A 22,412-nucleotide genomic window follows, 5' to 3' on the forward strand; every position below is an offset into this window, starting at 1 on the left:
TTTTCCCTTCGCTTTCAATCAGAGTACAAGAGGGTTCACTCGGTGAATCGCTCTCAGCACCTGAGGGCGTTTTTTCAGTTGCAGAAATAAATGAACAGAGTGAACGTTATTGTCAGACGTACACAATTGTTGTCCACTAGCTTACAAACGCAGAGAGCGACCGTCGCTCGTCTCTACAGTACTCGCTAGTGAAAAGCACTGCAAGGTAACGACAGTAAGGAGGAAAGAAGATTATTGCAAAGCCACATGTTCCTGTGTGGGATGATTTTGGCTTTAAACAAATAGGCAAGATGAACCCATCACCACGGACAAACGAGCGAGTGTGCCGAATTTGTTGGAAAGTCATGGAAAGCCAAAAAAAAAAAAAATTTCGACTGGGTAGCAAAAAAGCACTTTAAGATGCTCAATATTATTAAAGTGCAATTTTTGCTAACATATATAGGGAGTCAATTTTATTTTATAATATATATTTTTATTTATTTATTTTTTTAAATTTTTTTTTACATATTTAGGATAATTAAAAGTTCCTGACCTTCCAATTACAATAGTAAAACAACACTACCGTAATGAGAAGTTTTCTGTGTTACTGTTATTCCATCCATCCATCCATTTTCTACCGCTTGTCCCTTTCGGGGTTGCGGGGGACGCTGGAGCCTATCCCAGCTGTATTCGGGCGTAAGGCGAGGTACACCGTGGACAAGTCACCACCTCATCTTAGGGCCAACACAGATAGAGAGACAACATTCACACTCACATTCACACACTAGGGCCAATTTAGTGTTGCCAATCAACCTATCCCCAGGTGCATGTTACTGTTATTTTTTATTCTTATTATAATATATTATATAAAAACATGTACAAAATAATGCTGACAATAATAATATAATATTGTTTATCAGCAATAACTTGTGGGACAATATATTGTCCAGAAAGATCTGTTATTGACTCAGGCCTGGACATGAGATGTGCCTTGAATTTATTGATTGTAATTAATGCATGTATAGCTTAGCTTTACACAATATTGACATTATTCGTTATTTTGAAGCCGACAATAGAAACCGGCACATTCATATGTACACACGATCAAGCCATTTAATCACATTAAACCCTATTGATCAAAAGCTCAATACTATTTGATGCTTGACAAAGCGCTTAATTTCGACATGGGGTCATTAATGCTGTCATAAAAGAAGCCACTGCTTTTTTCTTTAAAGGGGAACATTATCACCAGACCTATGTAAGCGTCAATATATACCTTGATGTTGCAGAAAAAAGACCATATATTTTTTTAACCGATTTCCGAACTCTAAATGGGTGAATTTTGGCGAATTAAACGCCTTTCTATTATTCGCTCTCGGAGCGATGACGTCACGCTGTGACGTCACATCGGGAAGCAATCCGCCATTTTCTCAAACACATTACAAACACTGAGTCAAATCAGCTCTGTTATTTTCCGTTTTTTCGACTGTTTTCCGTACCTTGGAGACATCATGCCTCGTCGGTGTGTTGTCGGAGGGTGTAACAACACGAACAGGGACGGATTCAAGTTGCACCAGTGGCCCACAGATGCGAAAGTGGCAAGAAATTGGACGTTTGTTCCACACACTTTACCGACGAATGCTATGCTACGACAGAGATGGCAAGAATGTGTGGATATCCTGCGACACTCAAAGCAGATGCATTTCCAACGATAAAGTCAAAGAAATCTGCCGCCAGACCCCCATTGAATCTGCCGGAGTGTGTGAGCAATTCAGGGACAAAGGACCTCGGTAGCACGGCAAGCAATGGCGGCAGTTTGTTCCCGCAGACGAGCGAGCTAAACCCCCTGGATGTCTTGGCTCACACCGTCCCTTATGCCACCGAAGATGATCAAGAGAAGAATATCGACCCTAGCTTCCCTGGCCTGCTGACATCAACTCCAAAACTGGACAGATCAGCTTTCAGGAAAATAGAGCGAATGAGGGTATGTCTACAGAATATATTAATTGATGAAAATTGGGCTGTCTGCACTCTCAAAGTGCATGTTGTTGCCAAATGTATTTCATATGCTGTAAACCTAGTTCATAGTTGTTAGTTTCCTTTAATGCCAAAAAAACACATACCAATCGTTGGTTAGAAGGCGATCGCCAAATTCGTCCTCGCTTTCTCCCGTGTCGCTGGCTGTCGTGTCGTTTTCGTCGGTTTCGCTTGCATACGGTTCAAACCGATATGGCTCAATAGCTTCAGTTTCTTCTTCAATTTAGTTTTCGCTACCTGCCTCCACACTACAACCATCCATTTCAATACATGCGTAATCTGTTGAATCGCTTAAGCCGCTGAAATCCGAGTCTGAATCGGAGCTAATGTCGCTATAGCTAGCTGTTCTATGCGCCATGTTTGTTTGTGTTGGCATCACTATGTGACGTCACAGGAAAATGGACGGGTGTATATAACGATGGTTAAAATCAGGCACTTTGAAGCTTTTTTTAGGGATATTGCGTGATGGGTAAAATTTTTAAAAAAACTTCGAAAAATAAAATAAGCCTGGTTTTTAATGGTTTTAACCCTACTGACTGAATATGTGATAATGTTCCCCTTTAAGATTTGTTCAGCCTTTTAAAAAAGAGCTTTTAAACTAATTGACAAAAAAAGGAACTTGGGAGACACATTTTAACGTCTAAACAGAATACCGGTACGTCTGCTCCCACTGGATGCTCAACAAACTGCTGTACTCATTTTGTCTATAAAATGTGAAACTTAACTGAAGCTGACATCCTTCCTCACCATAGTTTAACTGTAGAATTAGGCTCACTGCACTTTTTTTCTTTTCTTTTTATCTCAGCCCAACCGCTCTGTAGGCCTTGCAGTTTGTAGGTCAGTCTAAACGTGCACTGCTCAATAAAAAATTTTAATACACAAGTTATCGCATGATCAGTCACTGAGCTTCCTTCTTTACTCGCTCCAAACAACCCCCTGTGTGAGTTAAGCCAATCCTCTTTACATACTCTTCCTCATCGACTGTATCATACGCCACTGGAAAGTTGTCAACGTGGAAAAACATCTAATGAAAAAGGTTTTTCAATCCCTTGCTGATTCAGTCCATCACATTTGGCAAGCAGTGCCATTTTTCTTTCCGTGTCTCTTGAAATTATGTTGGTTCCACTTGATTATATATGGTAACTCAAAACCAAGCACGTTATTTAGTAAAACATTTATTTATAAGAAAAAAGTTGTGCAGCACAAGTACAACTTGGTAATTCTGCTACTGTTTTACACTAGTACGGGGGTCAGCAACCCGCGGCTCTAGAGCCACATGCGGCTCTTTAGCGGCACCCTGGTGGCTCCATGGAGCGTTTTCAAAAATGTATGGAAATGGAAAAAAAATGGGGTGAAAAATATGTTTTTTGTTGTATTATGGTTTCTGTAGTAGGACAAACACAACACAGACCTTCTTAATTGTTAGAAATCCCACTGTTTAATATGTTTGTGTTTATGCTTCACTGATGAGAGTATTTGGCGAGCGCCGTTTTGACCTACTAATTTCAGCGGCCCTTGAACTCTCCATCGTGTGGACTGTGACGCAACAGTTTGTTTACATGTACAACTTTCTCCGACGCTGCCACAGAAAGACGTGCTTTATGCCACTCCTTCTTTGTCTCAATTTGTCCACCAAATGTTTTATGCTGTATGTGAATGCGCAAAGGTGAGCTTTGCACCGTCCATCACACTCAATTACTTCCTTCCCATGCTTGGAAAACAAAGTTATATCCTTCTCCAGCTGTAAGCTAATTTGCTATGCCAACAAATGGCGGCGACGCTTGAAATTCAAATGTTTGCTTGCAACTTAAAGCATAACAATTAGCCGAAAAACAAACACTCTTCGGTCGGGGCACTCTTAAGTTGAGGTACACTACCACTGTATTTGGTATGTGTTATATTGTTGTACATTTTTAGCATACAGTGGTACCTCAACTTAGCACCTTAGCGTACGTGTAATTTGAGGTACAACTTTTTGTTATGCTTTTAAGTTTTTAGCATACCTTGAGTTACGAGCCCATTGAAGTATTTTTTTTTTAAAAGGTTGTGCCGTTAGTGTCACACTTTGCTGTTCCTGTTTCGTTTACACAAGAAAAAAAACAGTTTGAGCAATAAGGAGTTGCTGCACTGTTACACAGAAACAAACAGGTTTTGAATAGAATAGTTGACGCGCACGTTTGAGCGCCGCTCAGAGATCAATCAATTAATCAATCGACACTGTAACGGACGGGTCGCATGGCGATGCGGAGGTCGTTCTCCCAAGATGCAGATGGAACACTCCGGACGAAGCGTGCAGGTAGGAAATGATTTATTAGTATAAATCATACAGGAACAAACAAAGGCAACGTTTAAGGAGGCTAGCGCGGGAGCTAGCATACAAAAACAGGAATCAAACTAACCGTCGTTAACCGTTGCTTGTAGCAAACTAGGAAGCCAGACTGATTGTGGAAAGAAACGGGAATAAATAGCTCTCTGATTAGTGCCCAGGAGCAGGTGAGCGTCCTGAACATTAATCAGAGGCAGGTGGAACTAATCTGCAGTCATTGCAACTGAAACACAAACCCAGGGGTGCAGAAAACACAACTGAGGTAGTCAAAACTAACAGACAAAACATGATCTGGGCTACGTCATAACAGACACAAAGATCGACACAATGTTGCCCTCCAACCACCGGAACCAACAAAGTCAGTGCGATTGAGAAAAAGCTGTTGACCGAATCAGAGAAACAAACTGATGCATCCGCTTCACACGTTTTGTTGTTATTCTTCCCTATGTTAGTGTTTAGTTCTTGTTTACCACTTTTTATTTTGGTTTCGACTTCCTGTGTGTCATCCTGCTGTGACATGACCACTTATTCTCGGCACCTGCCTTCATTTATTAATTACCGGTAGTGTCCCCACCTGCTGTCTACACGAATTACACTCCTTTATACACCAAGTCTCGCAATTCACTCGGTGCAAGTACATTGTTCATCAATGGCAACTGTGATGTTCGTTTAATAGCTTTTCCATGCTGGCCGTTTGCTATGTTCTTACTTCCTGCTATTCATCATGCTATGCTAAGATATCCTTTAACTTCACGGGCCCTTCCCTGCGTAACGACTCTGTTTTTGTAATTTGCCTTGCTTAAAGGATTAAATAATTGTCTTACTTGCACACCACTTCCTGTCCGCTACAATGCGACCTGACAACTACAGTACATATCACTTGTTGTCGACACTAAACTGTCAAATGCTCAATACGTCCATGTTGTCCATATTGTCACGTGACAGAGAAGCAGCCCTTCAAAGTTCTGCTTCCCAATGTAAATGCTGAACAATATTATTACATTATTTCATAAAAGTACTGTAGTTGTTTGTAGCACATGCTATTATATGTTTTTACTAACAATATTTATTAAGGCTGTAAATCTTTGGGCACCACACGATTTTTTTCGATTCTTGGGGGTAACGATTCAATTCAGAATCCATTCTCGATTCAAAACGATTCTCGATTCATGATCAATACTTTTTTTAATAACATTGGGTGCCAGTTCTATGATTAACTACATTCCTCCATTAAAAAAAGCCAGCAGCTTCCATAAACGTTTGCGTTACTTACTTACTGTATCTGTACAGCAAATATAGGCATCTACATCAACACTATGATTTCCCTGGCTGGAAATGACAGATTAAAAAAATATATACCGGTACATATTTTAAAAATATATTTTTTAATTGATTAAAAATCATTACAAATAAGAATTGCGATTCATTCGAAAAATACATTTTGTTTTGACACCACTAATATTTATTGTCAAACAGGGCCAAGCACCAATTATGCTGATGATTTCAGTTAATTTCAACAGGCGGGCTGGTTTGTGATACGAGCGTTCGGCTTAGTCGTGGTCGCAATGTGCTCGTGAGTAGAGGTACCAGTGTATACTCAAGGATCTTCTTCATGCCTGAATGTTCTCCTTGTGCTGTCAACAGGCGCGCCTCGGTAATGTCTTATTTGGCGCTTCATCATATTGGAAGTATTGCCGCTTTGCATAAACCACACGTGCCTTCACACAGGCGTTGTTCCCCTCGCCACCCCCATCCATCACTGTCCTGGGTAAAACTGTATCCATATTGCTTCTATACAGCAGAAAGAAACAAAGTGGGTGGTGCTTCTAGCTTTATTTTTCTCTTCTCTTGCCATTGCTGACTGATTATTGTAGTCAACACTTGAGCTTATTGGCTATTGGCCACTCACTTTTAGCATTTTATCAAAGCAAAAGCGGTCATCTGTTCGGCTACCTGTTTTTTTGTTATTTTTTTCTTGAAATTACGCCAATACGAGGGCTGTCATCAGTTGATGTAGTGCACAGCATGCAACACCAGAGGTCAGCGGCTGCTATTGGACACACACTTTGAGAAAGATGGCGCAGCACCTATTTATTGTTTGTGCTGGAGATAAAGTTATTTGCAAGTATTTTTAGGGTCGCCAGCCCGCAAGGACACTGCTGTACACGTTGGCGAGAAAGTCGATGCTAAAGAAGATAGGAGTGCATCGTGTCCTCTCTCAATTGGATTGCATTGTGGGCCACAGCTGCAGGGAGAGGCTTTGAGTTGCAAGGTTAATCTTACACTCATTGATGCTCATCTATGGGCTCCTTTCAAACGTATACACATTGTTACAAACTTGATCGCAGTCTGGTCAGTTGATCTGTTTGAAAGCGAGTGCTGGGCTGCGTTCACTTGAGGGCATGCCTTTTATAGGGCAAAAAAAAATACACCTTGACCTGCAGTGATTGTCAATATTCTGAATATTGTGCCAATAAATCAGCAGACGTTTCTCCATTGATTGATAAAATAGCTCACATTTTCCCCTACCCTTTATTTTACTTTTTCTATTTTATGTTGTATAATACATCCATCCATCCATCCATCTCCTTCCGCTTATCCGAGGTCGGGTCGCGGGGGCAGCAGCCTAAGCAGGGAAGCCCAGACTTCCCTCTCCCCAGCCACTTCGTCCAGCTCTTCCTGTGGGACCCCGAGGCGTTCCCAGGCCAGCCGGGAGACATAGTCTTCCCAACGTGTCCTGGGTCTTCCCCGCGGCCTCCTACCGGTCGGACGTGCCCTAAACACCTCCCTAGGGAGGCGTTCGGGTGGCATCCTGACCAGATGCCCAAACCACCTCATCTGGCTCCTCTCGATGTGGAGGAGCAGCGGCTTTACTTTGAGCTCCCCCCGGATGGCAGAGCTTCTCACCCTATCTCTAAGGGAGAGCCCCGCCACCCGGCGGAGGAAACTCATTTCGGCCGCTTGTACCCGTGATCTTGTCCTTTCGGTCATAACCCAAAGCTCATGACCATAGGTGATGATACAGGTATAATACAGATAAACGTAAATTACACCCTGATGAAACGCCAGGAGGTTAACAAAATCAGGGGGTTGTGCTCGTGTTGATTCTCTGATTGCTGTTTTCACATCACTGATGCAGTGTTTTCTAAACTGTGAACAGGTGTTGAACCCTGGCCCCTTCTTTTTCCTGGTGTCCTTATTCTCTCTAACCCTCTCTCTCTAATCTCACCCTGTCCTCTATATTTCCTCTCATCATTCATTCCCTTGATATTTCTGTCATGCTTTGATTTACAGTGGTTTCCCCACTGGCTTGTTGCCATAGAAACTGAGCCCCTCTAGACCTCCCTGCGCTGACACTGAGCGTTCCTGAGAACAAAACATACATAGGTTCCCCCTTCCTTCCCCTCTTGCTTCTTTCGTCATGTAAAGAACCTTTTGTCCAGCTATTGTCAAGACGGTGTATTAATCTCACCCGCGGCAAAATTAAAAAGTTCCTACTAATGTATTACCAGGCATAGTCTGGCCTAGACCGAGATGAATTGTGTCGCTGTATTGTGAATTGTGCATTTTTCCTTCTATGACCAGTTAAATGAGGAGCTGAAGCAGAACCTGAGGGAAACTATGGTCCAGAAGTACCAACAGAGTAGTCATGAACATGTCACCACGGCTGTGGATAAGCTGCAACAGGAGGTATGTGTTTTTATGTGACACAAGTGACAATTATGCTGTGATGTTGTTTTTAAATATTACATGAGCACACATGTCCGCTACATAGACAATGACTGGCTGGCATTGGGTAACTTACCTGCTCCTCAAGTCTTAAATATTTTTGTGCTATAACACAAAACAATAAAAATTCAATTAATCGGATCAAAAACACTTCATTGCCTCAATGTGTATTTTAGGGAAAATAGTTGAAATATTCAAATATTTTTCTGCTTGTCAACCTTCATTCTTTTTTTCAAACAAAGCTATATAATTAACTTTTTTAACATGTGTACATTAATAAAAAAATATATATATTTTTAATGACTACTCTATTCACCGCCACATGCATTCAAAAGTCAATCAGACCGCCCTGTTCAAATGAGGATTTTGCATGTACTGTACGGCTTTCACCATGGAGTTACTCATTTACTACTGCACATGCATGTTATTCTCCTACCTGTGGCGTTTTGCTATGTTTTGAAACATGCAGCAGACCATAGGTATCATTTTTTTCTGGGCATTTTAAAACTGCAGTGCATCTACAATGAAACCCACTTTTTTAGCGCGCTGAAGGTGCCCTCATGGAAGACGCTGGCATTAACTTTGAGAGTGCGCTGAAATATTCCAGATGCAAAAAAGTGCCTATTTTAATATTTATGAAAAAACAATAAACGCCTGCCGACACAAACCAATTTACTTAGATAAACAATCAATTAAAGTTAATTTGGGCAGTCCATCTATGTTGTCAAGCATACATTAGACAGAGCTCCAGCGTGATCGCCTACTTTCTCACAGCTCGAGTATTTTTGCTCAACTGCACGTACAGTACATCTCAGACGTATAGATGAGAATCGATGGCTGCAGAACAGTTTTAGTCTTGATAGAGCACACTGTGCGCTAAATAAAAAAATCTAATTGTTTTCCTCTCGGTATTGTGGGTGTTCTGATGATCAGCATATATTTTGTATATTCATGAAGACGGACACGTTAAATGGATTATGCTGTCTATTTGCTCACTTGAGAGGGGCAATCCTCTGTGCACAAATTTAGTAGATTAGCTTTGCGTGTGTACGCAAACCTTTAGTAGATCAGGCCCTAAGTCAAAAGTTAAAAAAAAACAACTAACTGTGTAGTCATGCACTTGGTGTTGTACTGGAAAAAAAGGAAACCGACTGAGGCAAGTTAAGCAATTTATAAGGTAAAACAAACAGGAAAAATGAAAAAGTGCTTTAATCTAATTAACCCTGGATTCTTAAGGATTCAGACAATGTTTAAAAAATGTATTTTGTATTAAGGCTGTCTTCTAAACCATATTATGAGGCATTGATTAATGGATTATTGGTCTTGGAATTTTGTGTCCGCTTTGTTTGAGGCGAACCAATAAACAGTAACATGTTTGAAGGTTTTCATCCGTCAAAGGAGCAGTTCAGTAGTTGATTTATGTATCATATTGTGAGATTCGCGGCCATTAGAAGTCAACGTTGGTTCATTTCCCCTCCTAATGTGGGATTATGTATTCTGTGTCGGTCCCCACCATCAGTTCAAGTGTTGTGGGAGCAACAATTCATCCGACTGGGAGCAGAGTGTCTGGATCCGGTCCAGCAATGGAGACGGTCGGGTGGTGCCTGACAGCTGCTGCAAGACTCCCTCCGAGCTTTGTGGACGCGGGGGGCACCCATCCAACATCTACAAGGTTGAGGTAAGCCCGTGAAAGGTGCCGATGAGGGCAGCTGGTTATGTGTTACTTAAAAAGTTGCCACAAAGATGGTGGTCTTTATGCCATTAATAATACAAATTGTAAGCATAAGTTGTTACACACGCATTCATGACTAGGGACGAGTACTTTTGACATTTGAATTAATATGGCACAAATTTCCGTTTTTTGGGAATCGTGTGTGTTAATAAATATTAATTGTTTAATAATAAATAAATTTTTTAATTTAACATATACGATGAGATGATTATGATAACAATGCTGTAGGTATACCTTTGGTATATATTTGCAAGTAGTCCTTTGTCGCATTGCGCTTCAAAAATTTGCAGCTTCACTCTATAGCAGATTTTTCAATTCATTTTTTAAAATATATTCTACAAATTTTTTGGTCTAAATTAAGCATTTTCAAGAATAAAAAAATGCTAAAAATAACATTGCTTTACTAGTATTGGCCACTTGAACATTCAGAGCACACTGTTCAGTATCGTGGCCACTGGTTGGCTCAGCCTCAGGCAGCATTACAATAATGGATTCAATGAGTGTTACGGTGACTATGTGGGTGTTACTTTATATCTAGAGGGCTCCAATAATGTTAAAACCCTTATTTAATAATAATAATAAAGTCAAATACGAATAAGGCAATAGGGGGGGTAGCCCACACTTCTCTTTTCTAAAGTAAATCCGTACATCAAATATGGGTATGTACATTAACAATATGATTTGTCTGAGTGGCTGGACAGGACATACACTATATTGCCAAAAGTATTTGGCCACCTGCCTTGACTCACATATGAACTTGAAGTGCCATACCATTCCTAACCCATAGGGTTCAATATGATGTCGGTCCACCTTTTGCAGCTATTACAGCTTTAACTCTTCTGGGAAGGCTGTCCACAAGGTTGCAGAGTGTGTTTATAGGAATTTTCGACCATTCTTCCAAAAGCGCATTGGTGAGGTCACACACTGATGTTGGTCGAGAAAGCCTGGCTCTCAGTCTCCGTTCTAATTCATCCCAAAGGTGTTCTATCGGGTTCAGGTCAGGACTCTGTGCAGGCCAGTCAAGTTCATCCACACCAGACTCTGTCATCCATGTCTTTATGAACCTTGCTTTGTGCACTGGTGCACAGTCATGTTGGAAGAGGAAGGTTGGGAGCAAGGAATTGTCCAAAATGTTTTGGTATCCTGGAGCAATCAAAGTTCCTTTCACTGGAACTAAGGGGCCAAGCCAACTCCTGAAAAACAACCCCAAACCATAATTCCTCCTCCACCAAATTTCACACTCAATGCAGTCCGTTCTCCTGGCAACCTCCAAACCCAGACTCGTCCATCAGATTGCCAGATGGAAAAGCGTGATTCATCACTCCAGAGAACACGTCTTCACTGCTCTAGAGTCCAATGGCGACGTGCTTTACACTACTGCATCCGATGCTTTGCATCAGACTTGCTGATGTATGGCTTATATGCAGCTGCTCGGCCATGGAAACCCATTCTATGAACTGTACGTGGGCTAATTGGAAGGTCACATGAAGTTTGGAGCTCTGTAGCAACTGACTGTGCAGAAAGTTTTTGCACTATGCGCTTCTGACCCCCCTCTGTCAGTTTACGTTTACTTGGTAGCTGAGTTGCTGTTGTTCCCAAACTCTTCCATTTTCTTATAATAAAGCCCACAGTTGACTTTGGAATATTTAGAAGCGAGGAAATTTCATGACTGGAATTGTTGCACGGGTGGCATCCTATGACAGTTTCACGCTGGAAATCACTGAGCTCCTGAGAGCGGCCCATTCTTTCACAAATGTTTGTAGAAACAGTCTCCATGCCTAAGTGCTTGATTTTATACACCTGTGGCCGTGTGATTAGGACACCTGATTCTCATCATTTGGATGTGTGGCCAAATACTTTTGGCAATATAGTGTATCTGACGTATGCAGTTTAGAGACGTTTCATTAGAGCAGAGTGTGTGTGTGCCTTTAAAAGGGGGTGCCTGTTGCCAAGTGACGGAGAGCGCGCTCCAAGCAGGATTTTAGCTCAGCTCTGTTTGTTAGCTTTACAACATCAGCTCAGTTGAATATTTTCACTGCATTATGTTAGGGTTAGGTAATACAGAGATTGAATGTGCTTAAATGGCTGTTTTTCTTCTTGTCCACAAATGGGGTATTGTAGGATGGCAAGCTTGTCACTTCAATCATTGATTAGTTGTTTGCTATTCCCTCCTAGTAGTTATGTGTATGTTTGCTAGGGCTGGGCGATATGGCCTTTTATTAATATCTCAATATTTTTGGGCCATGTCACGATACACGATATATATCGCGATATTTTGCCTTAGCCTTGAATGAACACTTGATGCATATAATCACACCAGTATGATGATTCTATGTGTCTACATTAAAACATTCTTGTTCATACTGCATTCATATATGCTCATTTTAAACGTTCATGCAGAGAGGGAAATCACAACTAAGTCAATTGACTAAAACTGTATTTATTAAACAGTTATTAAGCGGTGGCACAAACATTCATGTTATTTCAAAACAGAAAGTGCAAGATTGTCAGAGACATTTTAAAACAAGCTATTAGTGCACTTTTGTGCATGATGACATAACACTAAATTAAAGTGCACTTTTTGTACAGAACGCCACTACAATAGTTTAAAACAAATAAAGTGCACTTTTGTGCATGATGTCACACAAGATATTTCAATAACTGTCAAATAAAAATTAGCTGCATAATAGGCAATCAAATAGTGTATGTCCATCGTTCTGTGGTAGGTTCCTGCGGACGTTATCTCCTTCTGTTGTTGATTAGGGACGGCGTGGCGCAGTGGAAGAATGGCCGTGCGCGACCCGAGGGTTCCTGGTTCAATCCCCACCTAGTACCAACCTCGTCATGTCCGTTGTGTCCTGAGCAAGACACTTCACCCTTGCTCCTGATGGGTGCTGGTTAGCGCCTTGCATGGCAGCTCCCTCCATCAGTGTGTGAATGTGTGTGTGAATGGGTAAATGTGGAAGTAGTGTCAAAGCGCTTTGAGTACCTTGAAGGTAGAAAAGCGCTATACAAGTACAACCCATTTATCATTTATTTATTTATTTTTTCATACGGTGTTGATCTGGAAATTGTTGCTTCGGCATTTTGTGGGTGTGGCACCGAACGGAGATGTTGACATGCAGAGTTTCAAGCACTCCTCATTCTCTAGCGGGTGACTTTTCAAATGATGCTACAAATTAGCAGTGCTCTACTTTTTGTAGCAACGCTTTTGCCGCATTATTGTTCAACATATTCCCGCTTGAAGCCAAACCACCGCCAGACGATGGACCCCGTGCTGTTTTTCTTGGGAATTAATTATTCCTCCATTTGTTACCAGATTCGCACCTTCTCTCTCTCGTATTACCACTCGCAATGCACCGTTAGCATAGCATCACAGCTAATGTTACCCATGTAGCTACCGCTCTGCTCGGGGAGGGCGTGTGACGGCACGTATGTAAGAAGGTGCGCGTATTTATGTCTCTGTGAGAAAGAGAGACAAGAAAGAGTGAGAAGAGCCTGTAGTGTAATGCCCGCAGCTAAAAGCAACTGTGTGAGAACATATACTCGAATATCACGATATAGTCATTTTCTATATCGCACAGAGACAAACCCGCGATATATTGAGTATATTGATATATCGCCCAGCCCTAATGTGTGCGTGTATTACATGTTGTTTGCTTTGTGATGTTGCCTCCTTCTATTTAATATCAAGTTCATTTTAGTGTGGTGCTGATTGTTGCTTTCATTATTAAAAAAGATATTTCCTGCATTGAACTTTCTGTATAGTAGTTAGGACATACTTGCCAACCTTGAGACCTCCGATTTCGGGAGGTGGGGGGTGCGGTTGGGGGTGGGACGGGGGCGTGGTTGAGGGTGTGGCTAAACAGGGAGGAGTATATTTACAGCTAGAATTCACCAAGTCAAGTATTTCATATATATATATATATATATATATATATATATATATATATATATATATATATATATATATATATATATAAAATAAATACTTGAAATTCAGTGTTCATTTATTTACACGTATACACACACATAACATTCATCTACTCATTGTTGAGTTAAGGGTTGAATTGTCCATCCTTGTTCTATTCTCTGTCACTATTTTTCGAACCATGCTGAACACCCTCTCTGAGCATTGATGTGTGGCACGCACAAAAGTGCTTTCATCAAATGCACTAGATGGCAGTATTGTCCTGTTTAAGAGTGTCACAACATTGCTGTTTACGGCAGACAAACTGCTTTACGGTATACAAAAAAGTGACTGCTGTTGTTGTGTGTTGTTGCCACGCTGGGAGGACGTTAATGAAACTGCCTAACAATAAACACACATAAGAAACCAAGAACTCGCCCTCCATCATTCTATAGTTATAACGTGATTGGGCAGGTACCCTTTTTTATATTGTGGAGGACCTGAGTCCGCCTGAATTTCGGGAGATTTTCGGGAGAAAATTTGTCCCGGGAGCTTTTCGGGAGAGGCGCTGAATTTCGGGAGTCTCCCCGAAAATCCGGGAGGGTTGGCAAGTATGAGTTAGGATATAACGCCGTTATTGCGAACACTGCTCATGACACAATTTTGCATTTTCTTTAGGGTGGCTGTATCTCTAAACTGGAGGAATTCATCCAGGACCACCTGAAGATCATTGGGGCGGTGGGTGTTGGGCTCGCCAGTGTACAGGTAAATACATTCTTCACGTTTTGTCTTCTGCGTAAAAAGGACTACGTGTGCATTTAGGCGTTGCTATTTTTGTTTTTCTCCGTGCAACATCCAGATAATAGGTATGGTGTTCACATGCTGCCTATATCGAAGTCTCAAGACGGAGCCGTACTAGCGAAGGAGAGAACGAGACAGGGGAAGTCGCCTCGTTGACATACTCAAACATCCCATTGCTTCTTTTCTCTGCTTGTTTGTGAGAGGAGGTGAGGCATCAAATTACACATTTAAGTTTCTTATAGTAGTACTGCAGTAAAAACAATTCATCTTCAATAAGTAATTAGAGTCTCAAGATTACAGCACTCTGGAAAAAAAAGCCTCAGAGAAAAACTGTTGGGAATATTGCCTCTGAATATTTAATTTTGCAAGGGATACCCTCTGTGGGAATTTTTCTTCAGTCCTCCATTTTATTCCCTCTCCGTGCAATACAGGTATGTTAATGTATTGTAATTTTTATGGACTAAGACCAGGTGACAGCACCAGCTGCAAGCCCGCTCCACCTGCTGTGGCATCACGTTTCCATATTAACTAACCAGCCATGTATAAATGATGTATCCCATCATGGCCTTTTCAACTCTCTACACTTGGTAGAACCACTGTTTTTTATACTTTTAAACGCTTGTTGTCTGTAATGTTTGAGGCACGATCCTGTGAGCTATTACTGTATTTTATCCTTTATTGCCCAATGTGTCTTCGCATAGTGACGTGCCGCCGTTAGATCAGGCTCTTATCCCCAGCGTGTTGGCAAGGGCACTTTATCTGACAGACTGACGGTACAATGACTGCACCTTCCTCACCAGCATAACTGCACTATCACTTTAATAACACAATAGTGCCAGCGTTTGACGTTTAAGAATAATATTTGTGACTGTAGTAAAGCCGATCCACATTGCTCATGGAAAAGTGCCTCTTTTTTATTTGACTGTATTTCTTTTCTACCACTGATGCCATTGCGTGTGTGTCTACTGTATCTTTTCCGAACTGGTCACAGATTCTGTTTTTAAGTTAAGGTTTTGTTTACTTATGTAAGTAAACAAGTGGTACCTCGGTTTTCGTTAAGGAATCCGTTCCAAAAGGTTTGACAAAGACCAAAGTCATACAAAAACTGAATCAATTTGAAATAATGCGAATCCAATTACAGTAATCCCTCGTTTATCGCTGAAAAATGAATTCAGACAAAGTAGCAATTGTTAATTATAAATTTAATATTTTCATAGCTAGAGCATCAAAAAGCTGTTTACTACCTTCTAAATATGTTTTTCCACAATCCTCTGGACATGAAATAAGACCCAGATATTCAACTTTACACTCCTTTATTCCAAAATAGTAATTTAGGGCAAAAATGTTGTAGAATGTGTTTAAAAAAAGTAAGGCGCTACTTTCCAAAATGCTTGATGCTAATTTATATATTTTTTCCATATACAAACTACTGATTAGCATTAGCTATTTTACATGGCGATTTCAACACCTCCAAATTTGGTAATTAAAAACTACAACTAAGATGCACGTTACAATCAAACAGCTGGTGTGCGAGAAATACTTAGAGTATAAACACTTTGTAGAGCGCAACATAAGACAAGACGGGCACATTCAGCTTAATAGCAAAGACTACTTCATGGCGAGGCAACACACACACACGTCTATACACTACTGCCATCTAACGTCTTGAAATTGCAACTGCATGCAATGTCTACGACGTAATACAGTGAACCCTCGTTTATCACTGTTAATTGGTTCCAGGCACGACCGCAGTAATTTAATTTCTGTAAAGTTGGAATTCTTTATAGATCTATTGTTTTTATAGTTAGAGCTTAAATAACTGTTAACTACCTTCTAAATACATTTTTCAACATGATGACACCACTGTAGACATGAAAATAACACCCAGATATTCACCTTTACACCCTTTATTCCAAAATAGTAATGCTGTCTAAGCCTGAGCCAATCAGTGGCCACAATACTGAACAGCGTGGTCTGATCTAGTGGCCATTACAACTATAGCGTTGATATGTTTCATTACTTTAGCCATTGTTACTCTTGAAAATGCTTAATGTAGGGCACACATGTTGTAGAATGTGCTTAAAAAAACAACAAAAAACATTGATTTGGTTAAGCTGCGATATTTGAAGCGTGAAATAGCGAGGGACGTCTGTAGTCCGTTGCAGACACGCAAAAATATACTATACACTCGCAACTTTCTTTGGCCCCGTGGTGGGTTATTCTGTCGTCACGTTTAATAAAAAGAGATCAATTGATACTGAACCTTGGATGCATTGTGAAACACAAGATATCTTGGCGTGTTTGTCACTTTGCCATAATCAATCTAAAGATAACTAAGAACAAATTTGAAATGTCTATCGCACTAAATAAGTTATTCTCCTGTTTACTGTTTGGCTCAGTGACTAGAGTTGCACGTTTCATATTCCTTTCTGCTCAGTTATTCATAAAAATAAAAAAAACACAGAAACTATCAATTGTATGTGCTGGTCAGTTGTAGTGACTTTTTTAATCCAGCAGATAGCACCATTATGAAGCAATACCAACATCAGCGCAGTGTCAATACAGCCAGTGACTGTGCCATACACTCACGAGTCACCTACGTGTTTTTTTTGTTTGTTTTTGCGTACTCGATTATGCATAATTGCAAAAGTACTACTTTTTTTTGGCCAGTAGCTTTCAAAAACCTTTAGCAAACATTTCCAACGAAAACCTGAGGTACCAGTGTCACTGTATAGGATATTCACTTTGATCTTCCTCAAATACATCAATTGTAATTGTCAATAAACACAAAAAAACAATAACTGCTTCTCCCCATTTGTACGGTTCAAAATGCACGTCATGCAGAATCTGCAGTGCAACAGTGACTTAGCGTTGTCCTTCCTCTGCCAGTCAGCAGGTCGGGTCACCCAGAAAAACGTACAAAAAAACAGCAAAAAGGTGTCTGCCCTGTAAGCTTCGGCCCCTGTATGATTGGCAGAAGCTTACAGGTGCATTAGTGTATTAATCAATCCCCTAATGTCGTCATGCTTCAGGGTTGTATGTTCATAACGTGGACCCCATTTCCCTGTCAGGTGCTACATCACCGACCGTCCATTACAGCCGTATGTCTTGTTACTCGTCCTATTGTTGTGACCTCTTCTAATGCTGACGACGTGTCGGCATTGTTGCTGCGACGGCAGCAGTGCTCGAGCGCAAGCGCGGGGAGGCAGCACCTCCCGCGCTTGCATCAGCTCAACAGCTTGCTGATGAAAACAGCTGGTGAGAGTGTGTGCAAAACACCCAGAAGCTATTCAGTATTACTCCCCTCCCTCCCTAACACTCTCTTCCCCAATAGACGCTGGAAAGATATTTCCGCTTAAGTTAGTATCGCATAATGACAGATGTCACCATGGGCTGTGGATCTTATTGATTCACATCTTTGTTAGCGTTCAATTAGTTGATCTAAAATTCTGCTGACGCGCGTACTCTCGAGCTATCTAATACCTACAGTGAAATAATTGGTTTCCACTGGGATTGTTTGGGGGAAAAAAACAGCAAATTAAGCCAAATCTCATTTAGTGAACTCTGCAAACATTGAGAAATAAAACAAACACAATTCAGTGCCCCACCGTGGTGCACGCTGTGAACTAACCTGAGTCATCTTTTTTTTTGCAAAATGAGCAGGTGTTCCGTTCATGCTGCAGGATGCAAGAAGACATCCATAGAACGTAGTTTGTCAGCCTAATTCTGACTTGAAATAGATGCCGGAAGCCTTTTGAGCAACAAGCAATGTCCTCTGCTGATGAAAGCCATAAATCTCTTCCTCATCAGGACATCATGCCTGTTTGCACGGTGTCTTGTTTGCTGTGAGGGATAGAAGTGCTATGTTAATAATGTCAGCTCATGACATTTCTAAAGTATCTTCCCAGTACTGGCTGCGCAGTTGTCTGGGGCGTGCACGTCGCACACTGCACGAGATGTGTGCTATTTACACCATTCACCTTCCCTACCCTACTTTATTTTCCTGGAAGCTGAAAGGAATTATTTTCCTGCATGACAAATGGGCAACAGGAAGCTTTGCATGTATTCAGCTGGTGAGGGGGACATGTAGGTACAGTCGTGGTCAAAAGTTTTCATACACTTGTAAAGAACATAATGTCATGGCTGTCTTGAGTTTCCAATCATTTATACAACTCTTATTTTTTTGTGATAGAGTGATTGGAGCACATACTTGTTTGTCACAAAAAACATTCATGAAGTTTGGTTCTTTTATGAATTTATTATGGGTCTACTGAAAATGTGACCAAAACTGCAGGGTTAAAAGTATACATACAGCAATGTTAATATTTGGTTACATGTCCATTGGCAAGTTTCACTGCAATAAGGTGCTTTTGGTAGCCATCCACAAGCTTCTGGTTGAATTTTTGACCACTCCTCTTGACAAAATTGGTGCAGTTCAGCTTTTCCAACATGGACTTGTTTCTTCAGCATTGTCCACACGTTTAAGTCAGGACTTTGGGAAGGCCATTCTAAAACCTGTCCACTGCAGCATGTGAATGCATTGAAAAGAATGAAATCTGAGCCAACCAGCTGTTAAAATGTTGTCCAGGTTAATGTTTTGGCCATTAAAGGACCTTCATTTCAAGATTTCAACTGTGATCGGGCTTTAAACATGTGGCTGACCTGTTCAGATGAGTGTAACTGCTACTGGTCAAATAATGTGAAATAGCATTTAATTTTACATGTATGCAATGCCATTTAAATGTAATTATAGATAATAATAATAATAATAATTACTGTGTAGTGTTGTAAATAGTCAACGGGAAGGATTTTAGTAAGATATAAGCCATGAGCACTACAGTGTCTCCCTCTTCTCTGGAGGAGGGTCTGGCGACCTGTTCAGCAGCAGCAGGAGGAGGAGGAGGAGGTTGACTGACTGTGGCGGACACCTCTGCCTCTGTTTCACTTTATGTTGCTGGTAAATAATATGGTTGTAGTAGTAGGCTAAAGTTAAATTATTTAGTATGCACTAATTAAAGGGGCAGAGCTTTAAGAGACATTTTAGCTTTTATATTTTATAAGATATATTTTTTGTAAGAACCACGATTAATAAATATATTTCAGTGAATAACTAATTGTTCAAATCTGTATATAAATATGTACATAAAGTGTTGTAATTATATTCCAACTCCGCGTTCTTCTTGGTCATCGCCGCTGCCGCTGCCACTGCCGCCGCCACCCCCCACCCCCCAACCACACCACCACAAATAGATGCCTGTCCTGTGGGAAACACTGTCCTGGGATTAAAGGCCTCACCTTTTCTCCTTCAAACATATTGCTGGGTATTGTGACCAAACAGCTCAATTTTTCCTCCAGGAGGTCTTATCTTTGTCCATGTGATGTCAGATGAAACAAAAATGGAGCTGCCACAATACCCAGCAATATGTTTGGAGGAGAAAAGGTGAGGCCTTCAATCCCAGGAACACTTTGCCTACCGTCAAGCATGGTGGTGGTAGTATTACGCTCTGGGTCTGTTTTGCTGCCATTGGAACTGGTGCGTTACAGATAGTAAATGGGACAATGACAAAAGGAGGATTACCTCCAAATTTTTCAGGACAACTTAAAATCATCAGCCCGGAGGTTTGGTCTTGGGCGCAGTTGGGTGTCCAACAGGACAATGACCCCAAACACATCAAAACTGGTAAAGGAATGGCTATATCACACTAGAGTTAAGGTTTTAGAATGGCCTTCCCAGAGTCCTGACTTAAAAACGTGTGGACAATGCTGAAGAAACAAGTCCATGTCAGAAAAACAACAAATTTAGCTGAACTGCACCAATTTTGTCAAAAGGAGTGGTCAAAAATTCAACCAGAAGCTTGTGGATGGCTACCAAAAGCGCCTTATTGCAGTGAAACTTGCCAAGGGACATGTAACCAAATATTAACATTGCTGTATGTATACTTTTGACCCAGCAGATTTGGTCACATTTTCAGTAGACCCGTAATAAATTCATAAAAGAACCAAACTTCATGAAGGTTTTTTGTGACAAACAAGTGTGTGCTCCAATCACTCTATCACAAAAAAATAAGAATTGTAGAAATGATTGGAAACTCAAGACAGCCTAGACATTATGTCCTTCACAAGTGTATGTAAACTTTTGACCTTGAATGTACATGCCTTATTGTTGTCAAACCTATTAACTAAAGCTGAAAGGCACCACTTCAATTGCATGCTGATATGTTTATGGAATAATTTATTGTTGAAAAATAATTTAAATAGGTAAATAAGAATGTTTACTTTTGGACCTTGCTGTAGCTCCAACCTTTATAGTACCATTCAAACTTATAGAGCTGAGGCGTCTGCACCTGTATATATTCATTGTTGGGGGTCCTATTCCCTTACATCAGTGGTGTGACAACGAGAGAGCAAAGCAAGTGTGCAGGATATTTTATAAGAACTCTGGCTGCCGTGACTTCCACTCCGCCAAAGCCTGTGGCAGCGTTACAACTGAATGCCAGACACAACTAATCTGTCAAGTGTTCCGCTATATTCTCTGCATTATCGCTTCTGTGAGTGCAGACATCTCATTTGGATTCAAGGCCTTGGCTGTGTGCTGCTTGTATCGCTGAGCAGCGGGCCAACAAATGTAATCTAGTGTGTGTGGCTGGAACAATACTCTTGCTCTGTCTGGCCCAATGAAATGTGGAAAAAGGCTGTCAAATGCTACCGAGAATGTGTAATGTTATGCACCCCGGTTCAGTTTTGGCCCAAAATTACTCTAAGATGTTCCTGTTTTTTCCGATACAGTCTCCTTTATGGTTTGTAACAAACTGGTAGAATTCCAAAGGGCTGTACACCATTGGTCTGATATCAGGGGGAAAAAAACAAGTATGGGATGATATTGACTTGCATCTAAAATCACTGATAAATATGAACTCTGATACTAGGGCAAAGTTGGACAGCCAGTTAACATCTAAAGTAGTGATGTACGGATCAATATTGAAATATCGATACCAGATCTTAATGCTCTAATATCGATTCTCAAATCAAAATACAAAACCCAAAACCAGTGAAGTTGGCACGTTGTATAAATCGTAAATAAAAACAGAATACAATGATTTGCAAATTATATTCAATTGAATAGACCGCAAAGACAAGATATTTAATGTTCGTACTGGAAAACTTTGTTATTTTTTCAAATATTAGCTCATTTGGAATTTGATGCCTGCAGCATGTTTCAAAAAAGCTGGCACAAGTGGCAAAAAAGACTGAGAAAGTTGAGGAATGTTCATCCAACACTTATTTGGAACATCCCAAAGGTCAACAGGCTAATTGGGAACAGGTGGGTGCCATGATTGGGTATAAAAGCAGCTCAGTCATTCACAAACAAGGATGGGGCGAGGGTCACCACTTTGTGAACAAATGCATGAGCAAATTTTACAGTTTAACAACATTTTTCAACGAGCTATTGCAAGGAATTTAGGGATTACACCATCTACAGTCCGTAATATCATCAAAAGGTTCAGAGAATCTGGAGAAATCACTTCACTTACGCAATGATATTACGGTCATTCGGTCCCTCAGGCGGTACTGCATCAAAAAGCGACATCAGTGTGTAAAGAATATCACCACATGGGCTCAGTTACACTTCAGAAAAGTACTGTCAGTAACTACAGGTTATGTTGGTGTTTACTTGAGTCATATTGCCGTTATAGTGCAGCCTACACTTATCTCTTAGGTTTGACTGCCATCTACTGGTCACACTTATCATTACACCATGTACCAAATAAAATAGCTTCAAGGTGGGTAAACTCAACCAAACGCATTCCTTACATTAGGCCAGTGGTTCTTAAACTGGGTTCGATTGAACCCTAGGGGTTCGGTGAGTCGGCCTCAGGGGTTCGGCGGAGCCTCCGCCA

The 22,412-nt window shown here is 40.8% G+C and overlaps 1 protein-coding gene across 1 annotated transcript in view; it reads left to right on the forward strand.

Moving 5' to 3' along the window:
- The window catches only part of LOC133615943 (CD151 antigen-like), a 53,848-nt gene extending 36,824 nt beyond the window's left edge, over positions 1-17,024 (forward strand). The window contains exons 5-8 of the mRNA XM_061974848.2: positions 7,928-8,032; positions 9,591-9,749; positions 14,392-14,478; positions 14,573-17,024. Of these exons, the coding sequence (XP_061830832.1) occupies positions 7,928-8,032; positions 9,591-9,749; positions 14,392-14,478; positions 14,573-14,632 (411 nt within the window). The 3' untranslated portion in view covers positions 14,633-17,024. The remainder of the gene's footprint in view (positions 1-7,927; positions 8,033-9,590; positions 9,750-14,391; positions 14,479-14,572) is intronic.
- The last annotated feature ends 5,388 nt before the right edge of the window (positions 17,025-22,412 follow it).

Source organism: Nerophis lumbriciformis, linkage group LG15 (assembly GCF_033978685.3).
Source record: "Nerophis lumbriciformis linkage group LG15, RoL_Nlum_v2.1, whole genome shotgun sequence".
In the NCBI taxonomy this organism is placed as follows: domain Eukaryota; kingdom Metazoa; phylum Chordata; class Actinopteri; order Syngnathiformes; family Syngnathidae; genus Nerophis; species Nerophis lumbriciformis.